General features: G+C 36.7%; 1 protein-coding gene across 8 annotated transcripts in view; it reads right to left on the bottom strand.

Moving 5' to 3' along the window:
- TDP1 (tyrosyl-DNA phosphodiesterase-like protein) overlaps positions 1–19,705 on the bottom strand; it is a 34,024-nt gene extending 14,319 nt beyond the window's left edge. For 2 of the 8 annotated variants that reach the window (XR_013252714.1, XM_077387406.1), the window contains exons 1-10: positions 19,594–19,695; positions 19,434–19,515; positions 17,305–17,490; positions 15,838–16,107; positions 11,351–11,569; positions 11,192–11,252; positions 10,561–10,637; positions 10,200–10,457; positions 7,051–7,140; positions 539–673 (exon numbers count right to left, since the gene is read on the bottom strand). Coding sequence is in view for 7 of the 8 variants with exons in the window: in XM_077387406.1 (XP_077243521.1) it covers positions 539–673; positions 7,051–7,140; positions 10,200–10,457; positions 10,561–10,637; positions 11,192–11,252; positions 11,351–11,569; positions 15,838–16,107; positions 17,305–17,490; positions 19,434–19,448 (1,311 nt within the window). In the remaining variant the exon portion in view is untranslated. Of the gene's footprint in view, positions 1–538; positions 674–7,050; positions 7,141–10,199; positions 10,458–10,560; positions 10,638–11,191; positions 11,253–11,350; positions 11,570–15,837; positions 16,108–17,304; positions 17,491–19,433; positions 19,516–19,593 lie in introns of all 8 variants that reach the window. The other 6 variants (XM_077387404.1, XM_077387402.1, XM_077387408.1 and 3 more) reach the window with 6 other exon arrangements.
- Positions 19,706–20,820: the final 1,115 nt, after the last annotated feature.

The raw sequence follows: 20,820 nt of genomic DNA, 5'->3' as shown, positions 1-20,820 counted from the left end.
CTCACTTTATTATCAATACCTTGTATCTCCTGCCTGTGCTATGACAATATTTTCAATGACCATCCCCTAACAAAAGCGCCTTGTTCTTGAGAAATGATCTTAGGGGGAATGGTTGCAAGGCGATTCACAATCATCTTTGATGTGTTTTTGTAACAATAGTTACAAAAACATATAAACGAATCTCTGTTCCACTCCCCTGAGCTACTCTTTAACCTTTTCAGCTTAAGAGCCAAATTTGAAAGATGATGATCGAAGGTAGGGGACAACCATTGATCTTTAACATGGCCCATGGGATCCACATTGAGTCCACATTTTCTAAAATATGAAAGGCATTTTGTGTAACTGATTAGATTCTGTATGATGTAAATGAAGAGCAGGGTCCTAAAAGTACTAGATCGATATATTCATCTCCTGCTAAAACACAAACATTTGTGCAATATATGTAGGCTGTCACATCTTGAAATCACAATTGAAATAAAAGGAATATTACAAGACAAAAAACATAATTAAATTTATTAAGAAAGGCAGCCAATCATACCTGATAAACAAGAGGCGATCTTTGAAATTCTTTGGCAAAAGCAAGATCCTGCAGAACAGCCCGAAGTTTCATATGTCCCCACTTTTTCAGGTTGGGGCCGTTATGGTAACCAGGAACAGATGCAATTAATCTAACCTAGAAAAAAGAACCTTAATAAGATGATGCAAGATAAAGAATTTTAGGAGATACATCAAGGATAATTATCACCTATTTTTTCAAAGAAGGGGATCATTTGAATAGTTATTTTAGTATCTGAGAGATCCAAATACATAGGCATGTTAGATTATGTATGTCATATAAAGAGCACAATTTGAAAATAAATTCCCCAGTTATTTCATTTAATTTGACGCATGAGATGTTATTATTTTATATATATATATATGAGGAAAGTGTTGGTGAGCTTAAGCGCCCAATCACATTGGGGCCTACTTTGTTAGGATGATCCAAAGCATTCATTTGAAAGGCCCTTACATAGATGGGGTGTGTACCAAAAATCAGCTCCATAGGATCATCCTAACCCATCCATTTGTGGAGGTCAAAATGGACAGACATTATTTGTCCACAAATCTGCCCACATTTTTGTCCTCCACAAATGGAGGGGTCAGGATGATCCTATGGAGCTGATTTTTGGTACACACCCTATCTATGATAGGGCCTTGCAAATGAATGGTTTGGATCACCACAGAAAATGTGGGACCCATGTGATTGGGGTGCTTAAGCTCACCAATACTTTCCTCTATATATATATATATATATATATATATATATATATATATATATATATATATATATATATATATATTATTTATTTTTTTTTATTTTTTTTTATTTTTAAGGATATGGCATTGTTTTAAAAGGCATGTAGGCGTATGCCAGGAGGCAAGATGTACTAAACACCTTGATGTGAAAGCCTTGAGGTAAGGGTACAAGTTCATTTCCATGGTCTTGCACTTTTGCTGTCTGTCAATTGAACCAGATATATTAGGATAGGTTGAGTGGGGTTCGTACGTCGTAGTGGCTAACATGGTTCGGTAACTTGGGTAATTTACAATAAACATACATAAATTTTCTGAGGAATGATAGATGCAAGGGAGCCCATGCATAAAATGCCAGAAAAAGGCTATTGATTGGATACACGTGATTTTCGGTAACCTCTTAAAAATGGTTGATAAAGTAAATTCGGTTGCACTTAATGACGTGGATCCAATCAAGAGCCCTTTTCCGGCTCTTTATGCATGGACGTTCTTGCATGATTGCATCTATCATCCCTCAAATTCTCCAATCTGTTTGAATTTTACAATTAGTAATATTTGGAGAGCACCTAGTATGGCTGGCTATATTGCATTAGATGAATATAGTGCTACAATTAAGCACACGTAGTATGGCTGACCATATGCCATTAAATGAACATAATGCTCCAATTAAGCAACACTTTATAAACATTGTTTCCATTAAAGTGAATATCGATATTTTAGCAGTGCGAAGTGGAAAAAAATTATAGCTCTCTAAAAGTCTAACAAGATAAATACCAATAAATATATCTTAATCTTGGAATAAGTAATTTCATAAGTATTTAACTTGCTCCAAATCATGAATCCATAAAATTTGGCAACAAAATGCCAAAAGAAAAGATTAAAGAAAATCTCAGAATTGGATTAACCGATCCCAGTGACCCAATACATACACCACATTTCAAATGTAATTCATATAAATATAATCAAATAAAAAATATTGATATAGTATACCACCAATGCACTTTCAATTTTGGTTTCGGTCGTTTCATGTTGGTTTCGATGGAAATTTAAAACCATGCTTTCTACTGTAGATTAGATATTGTGTTAGTTGGAGGAATACCATGCTTGCAATTGTCCCTAGTTAACCGACCAACAAGCATCTAACTATGCTCCCAGTCATGCCTTTTCTTCCCGGAACGAATGCACTTCAACTATTTCTATTCCTTGCTGAACCTCTTGCCTTTTGGAATTCAGTTCCAGAGGGAAGTTTTGATTTCTCGGGCACTAAGGAATTATATTATTGTGATCATGTCAGTCTCCTCTCCTCACTCTGAACATAAATATAGGACTTGATTCAAGGAGGGAAACTCATCTGGCCAAGTAACTGAACTATGATCAGCTCCAATTCACGATTAAGACCTGGTAGAAAAATCATGAACAGTAAGAAACCCAATGATGCAATTGTACTACACTTTCTTCCTTTTTTGAAATGGAATACTACACTTTCTTCCTACAAGCGACGGCATCTTCAGTGCGCATTGGCTCATAGGGGTCATAAAAATCAAGCTCCCCCACATACATTTGAGGGCTGCAAAATAGTTACCTAACGATTTCTCCCCAGTCTCTAATGGGCAATGTCTTGTCATAGCCTATATATCTGAGCAAAATTCTTCACCTGAAAGTACATTTGGGCTGTGGCATCCCAAATGTCTTTGTTTGTCTTTAGAAACATGAAGTCACTATTGATATTGGGCTCCATAGAACTCACCAGATAAAATATGAGAGAAAGGTTTTCTTTTTCTCACCGGTTGTGAGTTGGATCTTTAGGAGTTAGTTTCTTTGTCCCCAACAATCTCAAATGATGTTCAGGAATTATCAAAACAAATTAAAACAACCTTTTTTTTTAAAATGAATCATCAAAACAAACTGAAGCAACCTTAGTTATGGATTTCGTTTCACCGGAATCCCACTATATACTGTTTCACGCTGTGTTTCGTCCCAATTTGCCCCATTTCGTTAGAACGGGGTGTTTCTTCAAAAACAGGGCAAATGCCTGTTTCGGCCTAAATTTTACTTTTTACTTTTTTTTTATCTTCTCTTATTCTTGCCTCTTCTTAGAATTGGGTAAGAATTGGGTATTTATATGCAAAGTCATTTAAGTAAATGCCATTTACTTAAGATTTACATGTAAATAGGGAAATACCCCCATTTGGATTTATTAAAAATAGTTTCAAGACCCAATTCTAAAAGGATAAAACGCCGACTTTCCAGTTCTAGTACAAAATTCGACCTCCAGGTCAAAATCTTAACTTCCAAACGATGGGATATTTTTCCAATTTTAAAAATTCATAAATTCTATCATGTCTAAACATTATTAAATCACAAAAGTCAGGTAAAAAAATCTCATAATTTAGTCTCTAAATTTTTAACATTATTAAATCACAAAAGTCAGGTAAAAAAATCTCATAATTTAGTCTCTAAATTTTTTTCATCTAATCAGGCATTGGTCAACACAGGCATTCAGTTGATATTGGTTTTCCTTTAAGTAAATGTTGGATATTTACAACCTTCGTACTATGATGGATTGGGTTACATAAGATGACCCCGTTGTTCCAATTTTTAGCAACTTTTTTATTTCTTTGATTTTTTTTAAAAAAAATTAACTATTAAAAAAAAAACTCTATAGTCATAGCATCTTTTTCGAAACAAAATGCTGAAACGGCCGAAACGCCGAAACGTTCCGTTCCACTGACCAAAACGAAACGGAGAATGAAGCGAAGTCGATAACTAAGGAAGCAAGAGTTATTAGGTTTATAAATCGCAATGCCAAAAAATTGAGTGAAAAAAACCCTGTGGCAACCACACCGTAGATCCAAGAAGTCGTTGGAACTCACTCAAATCTTATCCAAATTTCATGAGACATTAACCAGAACATTCCTTACCAAAAAAACGACCCAACTAGGGACAATCCTCGCAAGAAACATAGTCTCAAATCCTTGCAGCTATTAGTTTTCCGATTCTGACTCATTCTTTCCAAACCTAAATCGATCGGCTGAAACTCCTATCATATGGCTTCAAAATATCTGCAAAAAATCACCATAAATCTTCCAAAATCAAGACGATTCAAATGATGATGGACTCGACCCAACCTAGTCACCTTGATAATACAACTGATAATGTCGCCAAGTGACATCAGCAACTTCCTACACGTTTTCTAGATATACAATTTCAATCCATTGGCTTTGATACGAGGTAGAAAACACTAATTGAATAGATCTAAGTTTTGTAAGATAAGAAGAAAGGAAGAAGCGAAAAAGAGTGAATAGAGAAAGGGAAAATGTGATTAGTTCAAGTTGCTCTTGTGCCCGTTAGTTTGACTTATTACCGCAATACAATATTAATGAAAAGACAAATATACCCTCAGCTACACAAGTAATGACTCAGGTATCAAATTATCACAGTAGGATTAAAATACCCTACATCTCAACAGATTTCGCATTACACGGCTAACTGGTAATGCATGTAATGGGTACCCCGGTTCAGACTTGCATCATGTTTCCTATTTTGTTAGTTACTACAAAATTTTGCTATTCAATTGCTCAAAATAAAATACTCTTTTCCAGAACATAGAACCCTGACTCAAATCAATTGTAAACAAAATTGTTTTCACTGCTAATAGGTTGAGTTACCTTTTGAAAAAGTACCGAAGTCATATGTTAATAGTGAGTCTATGAACCAAAATCCTCATGACATAGCAGAGGCCATGTAGTGGTGCAAATTCACAAGGGTATTGAGGACACTCCACATTGACTAACTGCCTTGTGGAAGAAGCTAATTCATCTGACTCAATCGAAGCATATGTAAAACATAACTATGAATTGCATGCTCTTTTTTCTTCATATATTGTAGTAGAAAGGTTCGTTGGTTGAGTCAAAGCAATATTCATCAATTCTATTAATGATTTTTTTAGTTCAATTTAGCTTGTGTACTTAAGAAGTATTTCCTTTGTCACCATGAAGAATGGTGAGACCCATCCCAAACACAAACGTGCCTTTCGCATCCAGCCAAAATCATTGCTGCTGCTATTATAAATAGTCATAAGACTTTATAACAAAGACCTTCAGAGTCTTGCAAGAAACAAGCACTTCATAGAACTGTTGATGCATTTTCAAAATGAGGACACTTCCTCTATACAGAAAAGAAAAAAAAATGATAAACAGAAGAATAAATAGAAATTAAACTCAAAAAGCACACCAGTCAACATAATAGTTTAGATGAGTGGTTTCATATATTTGGTTGTAACATGGTTTTAAATTTCAACCGAAACCAACATGAAACCACCGAAATGTTTCCATTTATATCCCCACCAAAACCAAAACCAAAACCAAAACGACCGGAATGCATACCAAAACCGAAACTCATATCGAAACCAAAAAAATGAGTTAGTGTTACATATGAAATTATGAATTGCATGTGATATGTGGTGCATGCATTATATACAATTATTAATATGCATTACATGTGAAATGTGGTATGTGCTGAATTATCAGACGTGGGACAGCGCATGCCACTAAGTGTTCGATGTTATTAAACCATTGTGGATGATTGTCTTGCTTATTTGATGGTTTATAAGTGTGTATTTGTGCTTATTCTAGCATTTCCTGAAGTTTCATCTTAAAATTCTACCATTCGCATATGTTTCCAATTTTCCATATGTTTGATTTTACAGGGTTTCTACCGAAATTTCCAATAGAACCAAAACGTTTCTATTTCCGTGGCGATCGGAACTGAAACTGAAATTTAAAACATTGGAAGTACAGTAAGCCTCCTAAACATTAGCAAGCTAGCTATCCTTAATAGTTCTCCTTAACAAAATGTTCAATGCTAATAATGTAGTATAGCTATAGAAAATAGTCACGAGAACAGGGAAATAATATCTTTACTCTCTTGTTTCAATGATGGCACTCCTCCCTATATTTAACTTTTTCTATTTAGTTGTTATCATGGTTTTAAATTTCCACTGAAATTGACATGAAAATGACCAAAATGTTTCAATTTAGTAAGTGCATTAGTGGTATACTATATCAAAACGTATTAAATAATTCTATTTACATGAATTGCATGTGAAATGTGGTGTACGTATTATATATAAATATTTATACAAATTTCATGTGAAATGTGGAATGTAATGAAATAAGAGACATACGGGACAGTGCATGTCACTGGATGTTTGATATAATTAAACCATTGTGGATAGTTGCTATGTGATGGTTTATAAGTGTGTATTTGTGCTTATTCTACCATTTTCTAGAAGTTTCATCTTAAAATTCCATCATTTGCATATGTTTCCACATGTTTCTGTGATTTTACAGGGTTTCCACCAAAATTTCCAACCAAGACCGAATGTTTACAATGTTTGTGTGGCGACCGAAATCAAAACAAAAGCCGAAATTTAAAACCTTGGCTGTTATAGCATGTTATAACCCCATAGAGCTAACAACAACCAATCAGATAAGTTTTTAATAACAAGGAAGAGGATATCAGTTACCAAGAAAAAATGTGTAATGAAAATAATAACTTACAGAGAAAAATAAATGAGAAGACAAGATGCTATTACTCAACCGATTGAAAACATAGAATAAAATAATTGATTTGAAGGATGCCTTAGTCCCAACACAATCTTATGCAAATAGTAACCTGAAGTTCATAAGCCAGCAATAAGACCATCATTTAGATTCAGAGATCATAAATTTTGGAACTAAAGGGGTTGAAGGATACCACGGCACTGCTATAATCAAACTTTTTAAAGAATGATGCATTGATAACAACATGACCGATGGTTGGCAGATTAACACTGAATCCGGGCCACTGCAAACATTTCAAAGGAGAGAACGATTAATATATTTTTTTCTGCTCAAAGAAGCAAAGAAAATAAGACAAAAGAACACTTGAAAAAACTAGAAATCCTCATACACACAATTCCTAAGCAATTAAAATTTCAGTAACTCTAAATGGTTTGGCAATTTCAACTGTTTCATGGAGAAGCATATGACGCTAACATCAGGAAGAAAATGGGTTACAAAAATTGAAGTGCTTTTCTTTATGATGATTTTTTTCTTTTGAGAATTTAAGATGAAAATTATTTTTTCACCTTTTTTCCACAACTAAGACAAGTGATTTTCTTCAGATCTTTGCTGGAATCAGAGAGGCGGTTTGATTGCAACATAATCTTTCCTGGAATAAGGCCCTGTCCCGGATTTCATGTTGTTATGGATAGCTTATCCTGAATTAGTTTATCACTTTTGCCAACTTTGTTTTCTATCCTGGAATTACTTGTATCCGCTGTTTGTTCCACATTGAACTATCCAAGAATTAGTGTTGTCTTGTTTGATTGAAATTTCATGGGGCCTGGAATTTCTAGTGCTACTTAAGAAGTATATTCAACAAACAAAATTAGATCAAAACAATGAACCTAGGACAACTGCAAGTGGTGAACACATATGAAGAAGACAAGAAGAGAATAGGAAAAATAATTAAGATGTTAGATATGAATTTGTTGAGGAAGAGAATGAGAGAAAGTGTGAGTTAGGGAGTCTCCCCCTCACTTATGTATTTATATATAATGAGAAATGTACAAAAGACGGATATGCCCATAGGCATATACATAAACTAACACTCCCCCTCAAGCTGGAATGTATATGTCAAACATTCCTAGCTTGCTACAATTATCACTCAATTTAGCTTTGTTCAATGGCTTGGTAAACATATCCGCTAATTGGTCCACCGATCTAGTGAACACAGTGTATATTTCTCCATTTTGAATCCGGTGCCGAATGAAGTGACAATCAACCTCGATATGTTTAGTTCTCTCATGAAAGACTGGATTTGTGCAATGTGAATCGCTGCCCTGTTGTCGCAATATAACTGAGAAGGAGATGATGGGGAGAAACCGATCTCTGACTAACCAAATGAGCTCTCCACTTGTGTGTGCCATAGCTCTCTGACAAGAGAGAACGTAACCAAATGAGCTCTCCACTTGTGTGTGCCATAGCTCTATGCTCCGCCTCTGCACTAGATTTGGAGATAACAACCTGTTTCTTACTCCGCCATGACACAAGGTTACATCCCACAAATGTGCAGTATCCTGTGGTAGATCTTCTATCAGCTGGAGATCCTGCCCAATCTGCATCTGTGTACCCTTCTATCTTCTGATGTCCATGTTTCTTGAATAGCAACCCTCTACCTGGAGCACTTTTTAAATACCGAAGAATCTGAAGAACTGCTGCCCAGTGTGAAGTACGAGGTGAACTCATATGTTGGCTGACAGAGCCAACATCAAAGGAGATATCTGGGCATGTGACTATAAGGTAGATAAGTTTACCAACCAGCCTCATGTATCTGCCTGGGTCATCTAACAAGTCTCCCTCTTCACGTAGTAACTTCACATTTGCATCCATGGCAACTGAGGCAGGTTTCACTCCAAGACAACCTGTCTCCTCAAGCAGGTCTAAGACATATTTCCCCTGTGAGAGAGAAATCCCCTTTGTCGAATATGCAACTTCAATACCCAAGAAGTATCTAAGACGACCCAAATCCTTGGTAGAGAACTCATTTTGCAAGAATGTCTTCAATTTCTGGATCCCAGCTGTATCACTGCCAGTGATGATGATGTCATCGGCATAGACTATCAAGAGTACACACCCAACTGTAGACTGATAGCTAAAGATAGAATGATCAACTGCACACTTCTTCATACCAAAGCGCAGAATGGCATCACTGAACCTTCCAAACCATGCTCTAGGAGATTGCTTAAGACCGTAAATGGCTTTCTTTAATCGACACACAGATCTAGGGAATAAGATCGGAGCCGCGAAAAGAAGACGAAAGTGGGTAAAAGAGATTTAAGGAATTAGGAGACGAAAGACAAAGAGAAAGTGAGGTTGCGGGAGCAGATTTCTAGGGTATAGAAATGGTTTTTTTAGGGTACTATAGCGGTACTGTAACGGGTACTGTAGCGGGTACTGTAGCGGAGAAGGGAGGTGGTGGGGTAGGTTACTGTAGCAGGGAGTGGAGGAGTTAGGGGAAAGGGAAGAGGGGCAGTGGGAGGAGGAGGAGAAGGGAAGAGAAAGGAAGAGGGTGGGGGGGCTGGGATGTTGGGTTAGGGTTAGGGTTAGAGGTGAAGGGAGAAAAGAAGAGGGAGGGTGAGGGGCTGCTATGGGGTCACTAGGGAATCAAAACCCTAGGGCTCTGATACCAGGTTGAGGAAGAGAATGAGAGAAATAAATTGTGAGTTAGGGAGTCTCCCCCTCACTTATGTATTTATATATAATGAGAAATGTACAAAAGACGGATATGCCCATAGGCATATACATAGACTAACAGAATTAATAATAAGCAAGAGAGCTACCAACCAACGAAGAGTAAGGGGCAACTGAAATCATTTTGATGGAAAAGAGAATAGATTAACTTAATTCATATTGCTATTCCAAAGATCTGAACTTTTTTTGAATAGAAAACAATTGATGAGTATAGGGACCCAACAAATTCCTCCCCATAGGGAGACACAAGGTTCAAAACTCCACATTAGGGACTGAAGCCATACACAGATCAAAGCTCTATATGGTAAGAGTTTGATCCTAGGAGACAAATGATCAATGATCACACATCATTCTATCCTTTAGAGAATATTAGGCACATGACAAGGAATAGCAAAAATATATATTTCCATTTAGCATCATAATAATGGTAAAATACAACTTGACAACCAAAGAAAGATAATAGATAATGTGAGGCATGTGACGTAACATACAAACCGCAATGTTAACAGCTTGAAAGCATTATCTAGTTACCAGGTCAGAATAATGGAAAAAAGCATTATATAGTTAAGCCAAGATCTCACAAGTTTATATGAAGAATAACAAGAATACCTTTAGAACATTAAGATAATCAATCAGGTCATTCTCAAATGGACACCCTCTATTTAGATTCTTTTGATCTTTCCAAGGGAAGTCTTGCATCCACAAACCTTGGCTTTTGTTATTCCAGTCAACATAGATTAAATTTGCTGTATGTACAACAACACGCACCCCTTTAGGATATATGAGGAGCATGACTTTTGAATGGTGTGTCCCATATGAAATTGGAAGCGAGGGGCGGTGTAGAACCCAATTTGCAGGCTTGTCCTTCTAAAAGAAACCAGAAGTAACAAATTTAGGAACTCAATATGCTCAAGAAAAAACATCAAATAATCAGAATATAATCAATACAACAAATTAACCAAAATCGAACCTTCAAATGGTCCACTGTAGCGCTACTTTCTCCAAGAATAACAAGCACATGAGAAATTTTCCTCAGATTTGGACATGCTACAGCAAACAAATTCTTTTCAATGGGTGTACATGAGTCATATTTAAAGACCTTTGTAATCTAGTGTACAGACACAACATCAAGGCAATATAGTTAGATAGAAGTTTGTGTTTATACCCCTTAACTAGTGTACTTGACTAAAAGGGCATACTTACAATTGGTACAAGTGATTATTAAAAATATAAGATGAGACACATCAAGGGAGGCTAAGAAGGATTCTTCTGATTCTCCCATTTTCGTAAGCTTTCCGTAGGGTATTTGCTCTTTCATATTTCTCTTCTCTTTATGAGATTCAGCTAGGTTTTTCAATATTTTTGCAAAGACAATGGTTATTTTGACTCTCCAGACATTAGGAAACGTATACCTCATACATTTAGGCAAAACTATAAACCTTTGCCACTTCAAACCCAAACCAGTGTTTTGCTCCAAAAGACTATGATGAAAGTCAATGCAAGGCCACGAAACAGATTAGGCCATAATTCATAAAGAGGAATCAAAAACTATTTGATCGACAGAATGAGAAGAAAGATAGGCATTAGATAATTAAACTCACCAGATACCAACCAATCCAGATCCACCATGTAATTCATAAGCACAGCAACAATAACATTTCCCTACTAAAACATTAAGCAAAACACAGATCAGTTTCCATTGTGAATTCATTTATGTACGCTTCCACTACAGAATGGCAAGATAGAATTAAGTACATTACCTGTATCACATCCCCTATAGAAACTGAGGAGGAATTTGCCCATGCAGGTATACGTTGGACTCGCAAAAGTCGAAATGTTGAAGGCAAATTCTCTCTAGGGACATTAAAATGACCAGCGGACTCAAAGTTATTACGAGGAACAACAGCCACCTCTGATTGAGATGAAAATTCACCATATTGTACAGACACTAAAGAGTCACTATTGTTTGCCTCCTCATCCTGTATGAAATAGAGAATGAAAATATAAAAGCTCCAACAGAAAACAACCACTAAACATGAGATAGTAAAAATCAACAAAAGCAAAGAATAAAGTCCACAAAAGTTCAGTCTATTTCTTTTTTTCTTTTCAAAGGAAGCTGTGGATTCCATGTTACTTCATTTACCATCAAACGACAATGATAGACAATACACTAAAAATTGACCCAAACATATGTGATTTCCACAACAAATTCTCAGAAAATTTCGAGCAAGATACTGAGAATCAAAACCTTTACTTCCACATCTTCATAATCAAGTGACTTTGAGAATAAAGCATGCATACAAAATGATAACCGATTCATAAAAATGACAAGGGTCAAAAGAAAACATTGAGATCCAAATAAATTTTAAATTTATTGAAAAAAAATAACATATCTAAACCATGGTTTTAAATTTCGGTTTCGGCACAAACTGAAACGAAATTCACATGAAGTCGTTTCTTTACAAGATTTCGCCGAAATTTAGGTTGAAATTTCATTTTTGGACTTTTTTACAAAATTTCCACTGAAATTTTTGAAATTCCACCGAAATAGCCGAAATTGACACCGAAATTTTAGACATTTCGGTCGAAATCAAAAAAAATAAACGAAATCATAATCATATTTTAACAAGATTTCGGCCGAAATTCTGCTCCGAAACCGAAACGTTTCAGTTTCAGTGGTGGCCGAAACCGACACCGAAACCGAAATTTAAAACCTTGATCTAAACCAGCCTAGTTTTTAAAAGCGAAGTTTTGAGTATACTACCATTATCATGAAACAGTATAAAAGAAGCAAACCGAGGTACTCAGAAGTCCATCAGGTCAATAGAATAGCACTAAACCCAACTGCCCCCCATACACTTCCATAAGCTTCTCAAAAGAACAGAACCATGAATTGCTAGTAAAAGTTAAAAATCCCACATTCAATATGATGCCAGCCAGAATGATATGCACTGAAGGACAAAGCAAGTAAAGTGAGTTCCTGGGTAGGCTTGACAAAACATAAAGGAATCAAACTGATCCTACTAGCAGGGAAATTTGCTGTTGTAATAATTGGTGCATTGCATCACTTAGATAAATGAACAGTATTCCTGCATTTCTTGTACAACATATATAGACCACGTGCTGTAAAAGAAAAAGTCTGTGAGTTCCTTCATGAACCTTAAATTAGAACAGCGATGTGTTTAGCTCAATCAGAATCGGTCACTTCATCTATCTAAACAAATTGAACATTTACACTAGAGGATCATAGTATGCCATGGGATTCTTTAACGGTAGACCAAGTGATAAAGAAAAACCAAGTCCGAAATGAAAAGAGTTACACAGAGGATAGGAATTAGAAACACGTGACCAAGTGCAGTATAGTAGAAATTAGGGATGAGTAATGAGATTCCTACTAGCACTGTTCTCCGACCCCAAGAACATCCATTTACAAGGTTGGTAGCTTGGGGTAAAAATCATCATAATTATCATTTGATCCATAAAAGTCTATTGGAAGTATATAATGTACATAACTTGCATTTGATAGATGGATGACCAGATCAGAAGCTATGATTTGTGGACACGGACAAGAGTGTCGCGTGTCGACACGGCAAAGCCCCAAACTTTAGAAACGAAGACACGGCTAAAATAGAAAGTATATGTAATCATGATTTGTGGATATAGATTCGTGTGTCCAGTTTCGGCATAGATACGAGTTGTCTAAATGAGGTAAACACAATATTCAATAAAAAACATAATATCACACTTGACACGACACAAAAACATGTCCACACACCCACATTAAGTCTAACACGTCCACCAATACAAGTAAAAGTGTCCAAAGGAGTGTCAACACGTGTGGACACGCATGTCGTGTCAGACACGGCAAGACACGTGAGTCGGCAATAAATTTGAAGTGCCGGCCAAATCATAGATCAGAAGTCAAAATCCGCTGCTCAACAGAATGACATGGGACTCCTTCGAAAGTTTCAAGATTGGAGGAAAGGATCATAGGTCAGTGCTATCGATGAAACAACACAGATGTCTTCAGAGGACTATATACTTGCAAAGCCCATGACAAATAACTTGAAACTTCCGGGGAAGTAAACAAACTTTTCAACAAGTATGAGAGAGGCCCTACTGACATCAGTATATGTATGTTACAGGCTTGATGAGGACGAGGACAATAGTCCAATGTTCTAGCCAAATTGAACAGTCCACACTCCTTTTTTACTTTTCTGATAAATAGTCATCTGCCTCTCCATATTAACAATGTGTGAGGATACATTTGGTAGACAATTTAACTCAAGCATAGTAGTAACAGGAGTTTAGGTGCCTCTAACCATTGGTACATGTTTAGTTGAACTGTAACAGTACTTTCAAAGAAAACCAACAACATAAGTTTTGAAGGGATTAATTCGCCATCATTTTTCACTTCCCTCATACATTTTGAACTAAACAAATAATTTAGGTTGATCGTTGAGCTCTGGCAAAATTTTAATCTTCACTGATTGGAGAGAGAGAGAGAGGGGGGGGGGGGGGGGGGGGGGGGGGGGGCTAGTATGCATAGATGTGCATGATTTAAAATTTCCCCGAAACAACCGAAATGTTTCCATTTCCATCCCCTCCGAAACTAAATCCAAATGAATTCCTTCCACGTCATTATCGCAGACAAAGTTGTTTCCTGAAATTCGACCAAAATTCTTAAAATTCGACCGAAATTTCTGAAATTCAACTCAAACTCCTAAAATTCGACTGAAATGATCGGAATGACAAAAAAATATGGAAAAATGTGTTTTACATCGTAGAAAGCTATTTCTTCTTTTAAAAAAATCCTTCCCTAATCTGCTGTAAATCGAAACAAAAAACTGCAAATCAAGGAAACACACTTTTCCTGCTTTTTATGGAATTTTTTCTGGAAAAGCCGGGCCCATCCTAATTGAATCGAAGGTGGCCCGCTTTTCATTTCCATGTGAAGAGTCACAGGAAAGTCAAATTTTAAAACCTAAGCATTGTGCAATGATTAAGTCTCCAAGCACCGAAAGGAAAAAATGTTTTTTTTTAAAGCCATTTTACTGTGCATTTCATTTCATTTCATTAAATGTAGACAATGATATTTGCTAGGCAACATCATTGATCTGCATAGCAAAGTAACCGTATCATATGCATGGATGTCAGATCAGCATGGGACCAATAATAGCTCGTAGCTCTATGTGGTATTGACATAGAGTTGGGATCCTTGAAGGGGAGACTGGTCATTGTACTTTCTTATACTTCAATACATTGTACTTCTTTATTGACTTTACTGTTCAAAACATGTGCGATAATGCAAGTCACTAGGTGTTCGATGTGATTAAGCTATTATGAATGGCTTTCTTGCTTATGTGATGGTTTCTAAGTATGTATTTGTGCTTATTCTAGCATTTCCCAAAGTTTTATCTTAAAATTCATCAATTGCATATGTTTCCATACGTTTCCGTGATTTTACAAGATTTCCACCGAAATCGAAATGATTCTGTTTCCGTGCCGACTGCCGACCGAAACCGAAATTTAAAACCTTGTGTGTGTGTGTGTGTGTGTGTGTGTGTGTGTGTGTGAGAGAGAGAGAGAGAGAGAGAGAGAGAGAGAGACTTCAAGCCCATTCATCATGCCACTTCATTATTTCAGCCCTAACAAGAGAATAACAGCAATCATAGTTGATAAGAGAAAAGAACAACAAGAAGAAGCCCATTCATCATACCAAGCGCATTCATCATACCACTTCATTATTTCATTCTCAATAAGAGAATAATTGCAATCATAGTTGTTGATAAGAGAAAAGAACAATGAGAAGACCGGAAGCAAATTTCAAAGGCTCAACCCTCAAGGAAAGACATACATGAGGCTACATTATGAAAGCATAGATATATGTATAGTGTAAAATAAATCAAGGTTTTAAATGTCGGTTTCGGTGTTGGCCACCACCGAAACCGATATATTTCGGTTTCGGTGGAAATTTCGGCCGAAAACATGTAAAAATTTGACAAATTCGGTGGAAATTTCGGTAATTTCAGTGGAAATCTTTACAGTTCGGTGGAAATCTATTACATTTCGGTATAAATTTTGTAAATACGGGTGAAAAACGTGTTCAAATTTCAAATTTCGGGAAATCGTGTTAAAATCCGATTCAATGACCAAAACCGAAATATTTCAGCCGAAATTTCGGATTTCTATGAAACAAATCCACCAATAAAAGGAAATGAAGAGCAAAATCTAAAATGAAGAATACCTGTAAAATCCGTGCAAACGCTTCATCTTCAAGAACTTGTCGTTTTCTTTTTAGAGTTGATAACTCCTCTTCACTAAGCTTATTTCTTTCAGTTAAAACATCTGCTTGTGATGAAGATGAATGTTGCTCACATGCCAATGTCGTATATTTGAAAAGAAAACTACCAGGAATCAACTCCAGAATATCACCATGGCCAATCGTGGCTTTGTCTCCAGAAGAGAGCTTCCTTCTTTGATGACCCGATTTAATAACAACAGGATTTGGCCCCTCCTACAATTCCACTCAAATGTCAAAAACACATTTCAAGTTAATTAATTATCTAAATTCAAAAGATATTTGTTTTAATTACCAAGTGAAAATGATTAGGCAAAAATATTTCAAAGTTTCAGGGTATCAACAAAACAAACCCATAAAGAACAATTCCCATTACAGTCAATGGAACACCTTTTTTTCTAATCACAAATTGTTTGAGAACTAGTCGTTAAAAATCACATTGAAAAGGTAAAAAGTGCACCATTATGCTTTTGACAAATTACTTATAATGGTTTGAGAACCAGTTGCAAAACATCACAAGAAATGGCAAATATAAAAACTGGTTGAGTTTAAAATGGTATAGGTGGAATCAAGGCAGTAGTTGTGGGGAATATGAGCAATGGATGCTTGGAAGTTGAAGAGGAAGTGGGAACGAGAGTCTAAATGGAGTGGGAACACGAGCAAGATGTCGAGGTGGCAGAGGCACCTTGAGTAGAAGATTCCTACAAGTAACATTAGGACGAAACATATTTCATTGAAAATAATACAGTAGATAGAATTTCTACCCAATTTTCGATGAAATTGGAAGTTTCCTTTCTTCAGGATTGCTAGGAGCATGAGGCAACATCTCTCGCGTTCTCTAATGAGAAAAACTAGGCAGACGGTACCTTATGGGATCAATGGTGCAATCAATTCTAAAGCCCCACACGGAGACATGCATGTGCAATCAAGACCGTTGATCTTGCAGAATATCATGAATCGACCGATGTGCCCTTGGTCTCATGACAAACGGACATCCCATGCGTAAGATAAAGAAATACAAAAACAACGGTTTAGCTTTTGTTGGTGACTTGGTGGTACCTTAAAATAGGATTGATGGGTCAAGGACTTGGGATCATCCAATGAAGGTTTTTTCTAAGGCATTTGGCAGGACTTGTGTTGGATCAACAAATCTGATCACATCGACGTGGCAAAAGCAGGGCCCAGAGAGTGTTTTTCAGGAGCGACCCAAACATCCACAATCTTTTTAGCATTTTCCAAATTTTATATGTCAAACAAGTTGATATTAAAGAAAATGAGAAAAAACAACAGAAATCCCAACAGGCCAAGTGGACCCAAGTGTTGAAGTTCCACAGAACTTGTCTTCCTTCAAATAAGATTCTCATTTCAATAGACCAAAAAGAAGAGGTTCACGGAGAATAAAGAACTGCATACCACAACTAATTCAACGGAACCATCAAGCATTGCATTCAAACTGATATGTTTGCGGCTCACTCTTTTGTCAGATACAGGAAGATCATTGCGGCCCACAACATTGACTCCTTCAAAAATTGGTATATTTGAGACTGAGGCATCTTCCTCTTCATTATTCTTAATGGGAGTGAAAACTCCAATCTTCAGCTAAAATGTTTCACAATGACATATACCATTAATAAGTTAAACTTTGCATGGAGAAACGTACTCTAACAAAATATCACACAGCACAGATGTGGTATAACATTCTAATATGAATTTCATTTTAACCAAAGTTTAGAATAGAATAATCACATCATAAATAGAAAATTAATAAATAGTTGTTTTTTTTTACCAAAGTTCATAATAGAATAATCACTTCATAAAGCAAGTTGATAAATAGTTATTTTCTGACCAATAAGTTAATAAGCAGTTTGATAAATAATCTCTCAATAAATAGTTATGATAAACTTCAAATGCTGCCAAGTGATAAAGCATGCGGATCATTTTTATTGGATCCACAAGTTTCCAATAGATGAGGTGACGTATTCCTTTTTCAGTTGCAAAATACCAAGACAAATACGAGGCAGATATGTTGGACATACAAAAGTTATAGTATTATACCATCCAACAACCAACCTCAAGGCCTAAAAGGAAAAACAAAAGTTAGCGAGATTCATTACTGAGACTGATAGTACGATAACGGCAAAAATCAGGTAGTTGGCTATGGGTTTGAAGTGAGAGTGGCGAAATAAACGGAGGATGTAGATGAGAGAACAAAAGAAAGAGAAAGAAACAAGAGGAGAACAAAAGAAAGAAAAAGAAACAAGAGCAACAAGATAGAAAAGGGGGGAAACATGGGGAGGTGGAGGAGATCGAATCAAAGCTACAGCTCTCAAATTTTCAGGCCATTTTTTGTTGAATTTCAGTACCGTGGATCTCTTTCTCATGCAGAGACAGATTGGAATTTGTGGTTTTCTGATGGAAAAAGATTTATAACAGACAAAGAAAATGGAAAAAAGGTGATGTGAGATTAGCATTCAAATATAAGTTCACATCAGCTGATGAGGATGATGCATTGTCCACATCAGCCAATATGGCCGATATCCTACCAATATAAGTGGGATTTTCGGTAAGTCGCAAAATATCGGCAAATATCGTATCGGTCGATATAGCCAATGCAATACCGAAATTACGCTCCATGAATGAGATACACCCTTAGATATGCATATATTATCACAAGTCCTACATCATTTTTTTTTGGTAGGTAAGCTGGGATCGAACCTCAGACCTCTAGGTCCGAAAGCATGCCTTCACCATCGAGCTAGAGGCTCAATCCTTAATCTTACATCATTTGTTGTATCAAAAATTGTTGCCCCTTTTATAGCATGAGTTGTTTTCAAGAAGTGGAAAGCATATCCTGACTACATTAGTAAGCGGAGTTTACAGCCTAAGATATATGTTCTGTAATAATCTATCCAAAAAAAAACAGTTTGGTGGCACACTCCTTGTTATAAAATGTCACAAAAGAGCTACATATTGATTGACTTTGAACAGTAGGAAGACCAAACAGAAAGAGAGCATGAGAAAAGGGGCCGATTTCCCAAAATATAACAGCTAGGCAGTTTCTCTCCATCACCTAAGGTCATATTAGGAAAGGTGAAGTACCAAGAACTATAGATGATAAATCCATATAGCTAGAGCTCATAAGGCCAGAAAAATCCCCATATTAAAGGAGATTGAAACTACAATTTAGTAAACTAGTTTCCCATCCCTCAAATTTCAAAGGTTGCTTCAGAATTCATAGCAAAACTCAAGGGAGAATTCTAGGGTTACAAAATTACAAGCAATAGAAGCTGAAAATCTTAGAACATCAATCACTCATGTCAGGACATGATTGTTTCATGGAATTTCCATCTGAGATTAATATAACCCAATGTGATAACGAATTCTTAATAATAGGATGAATGAAATTGACACCATCAATCAAACATCTGTACCATAGATTTACCATTACAAAGAAAAATAAAAATGATATACAGTAGTAATTCCACGCAAATTTGAAAGCTGGTAAATGGTCGAGAACGAGGAAAAGGGGGAAAAGTAAGTACCCGAGATTCGTCCATTGATGGAAATCTAATGCTTTCAAATCCTAATTCTCAGAAAAGCATTGGGAAATATATCGAAATGCTTCTGCGAGAAAACGGAAAAAAGAAAAGTGAGAATAAGAAAACATTAGGGTTTGAAGGATGAAAGGAAGAATGAGAAAACCTTTTAGGGTTTAAATGACACCTTTCGCGAAAACCTAACGATTTGGCTGATTAAGAAGAATGAAGTACAGTAATATGCGCAAGGGAAATGTTATCAGCACTACTGTATTTTGATGAGGGCACTCCTCACTTTATTAAAAGTTCGGTATGGCCGGCACCATAGGATGGTCCAAACTAGACCTGGCAAACGGGTAACCAGGGTGGGTACGGGTACCGGCGGGTACGGGTAAGAAATACCGGCGCGGGTATCGGTAGCCTTTCATGAACCTGGAACCCACTCGGGCGGGTACGGGTATACCCGCGGGTAACCCGGCAAATTTAAAGAAGAAATTATATATATATTTACGAAAAGAAATTATATGATGAATGGGTTTATGAACACATAAAGGTGGTACGATGGATGTACAAACCTTGATATTTAATCTAACAGCAGCTTCTTAACAAGTCAGCTGTTGTGGGATCAAATATCAAAGATGGGATGATGAGTACATGTTTATATGCCCATTCATCATACAATTTTTCATTTACTTTAACAAATGTTTGTTTTGGTACAACCAAAGATACCAGTTACATGGTCTGATTGCTTTGACTTGTTTTGTTGGCCCACCCACATAATCTATTTTTTAGTGTTTTGTGTTTAGGCCTTAAGAATAAAAAGTTGAAAACCAAATGGCGGGTAACCCACAGGCACCAACGCCCAACCCAGACCCACACATGGGTTGGGTTCGAGTATTTTTTTTTTCGCGAGTATTGAAATTGGTATCCGTACCCCTCGGGCCGGGTGTACCCACAGGTACGGGTCCCATTTTGCCGGGTCTAGTCCAAACCGTCCATTAGATGGGCCACAGCCCAAATAGGTTGCGCCCCAAAAATCATTTCCATAGGTTGATCCTAACCCTCCGATCTGAATGTTAGAGAGTGAGGAGTGCCCTCATCAAAATACTGTAGTGCCGATAACATTTCCCTATGCGCAATGCGCAAAGAGTGTATCGTAGTTAAGAGGAGGATTGTAAAATTACGGTACTCCAATTCTACGTGTCTGGTTCTCGGATCCGTGTATCGTCAAATTACCCTGGGTCCCTCACCGATCGGGTCATTTTAGGCCTTTGATTTAAGCATAATGTAAAATGTCGGGCATTTAAGATGTCTTGGAGCCGTTGATTTTTACACTTCGCGATCTGGCAAATGAGAACCCCTTTTCATCGTCTTACCTGGACCCAGCTAGGTG

This window comes from Tasmannia lanceolata, unplaced genomic scaffold (genome assembly GCF_043159265.1).
Source record: "Tasmannia lanceolata isolate RefF3 unplaced genomic scaffold, GAP_Taslan_0.1 ptg000008l, whole genome shotgun sequence".
NCBI classification, from domain to species: domain Eukaryota; kingdom Viridiplantae; phylum Streptophyta; class Magnoliopsida; order Canellales; family Winteraceae; genus Tasmannia; species Tasmannia lanceolata.
The sequence above is the reverse complement of the archived record's forward strand: the minus strand, read 5'-3'. Positions and strand labels throughout refer to the sequence as shown.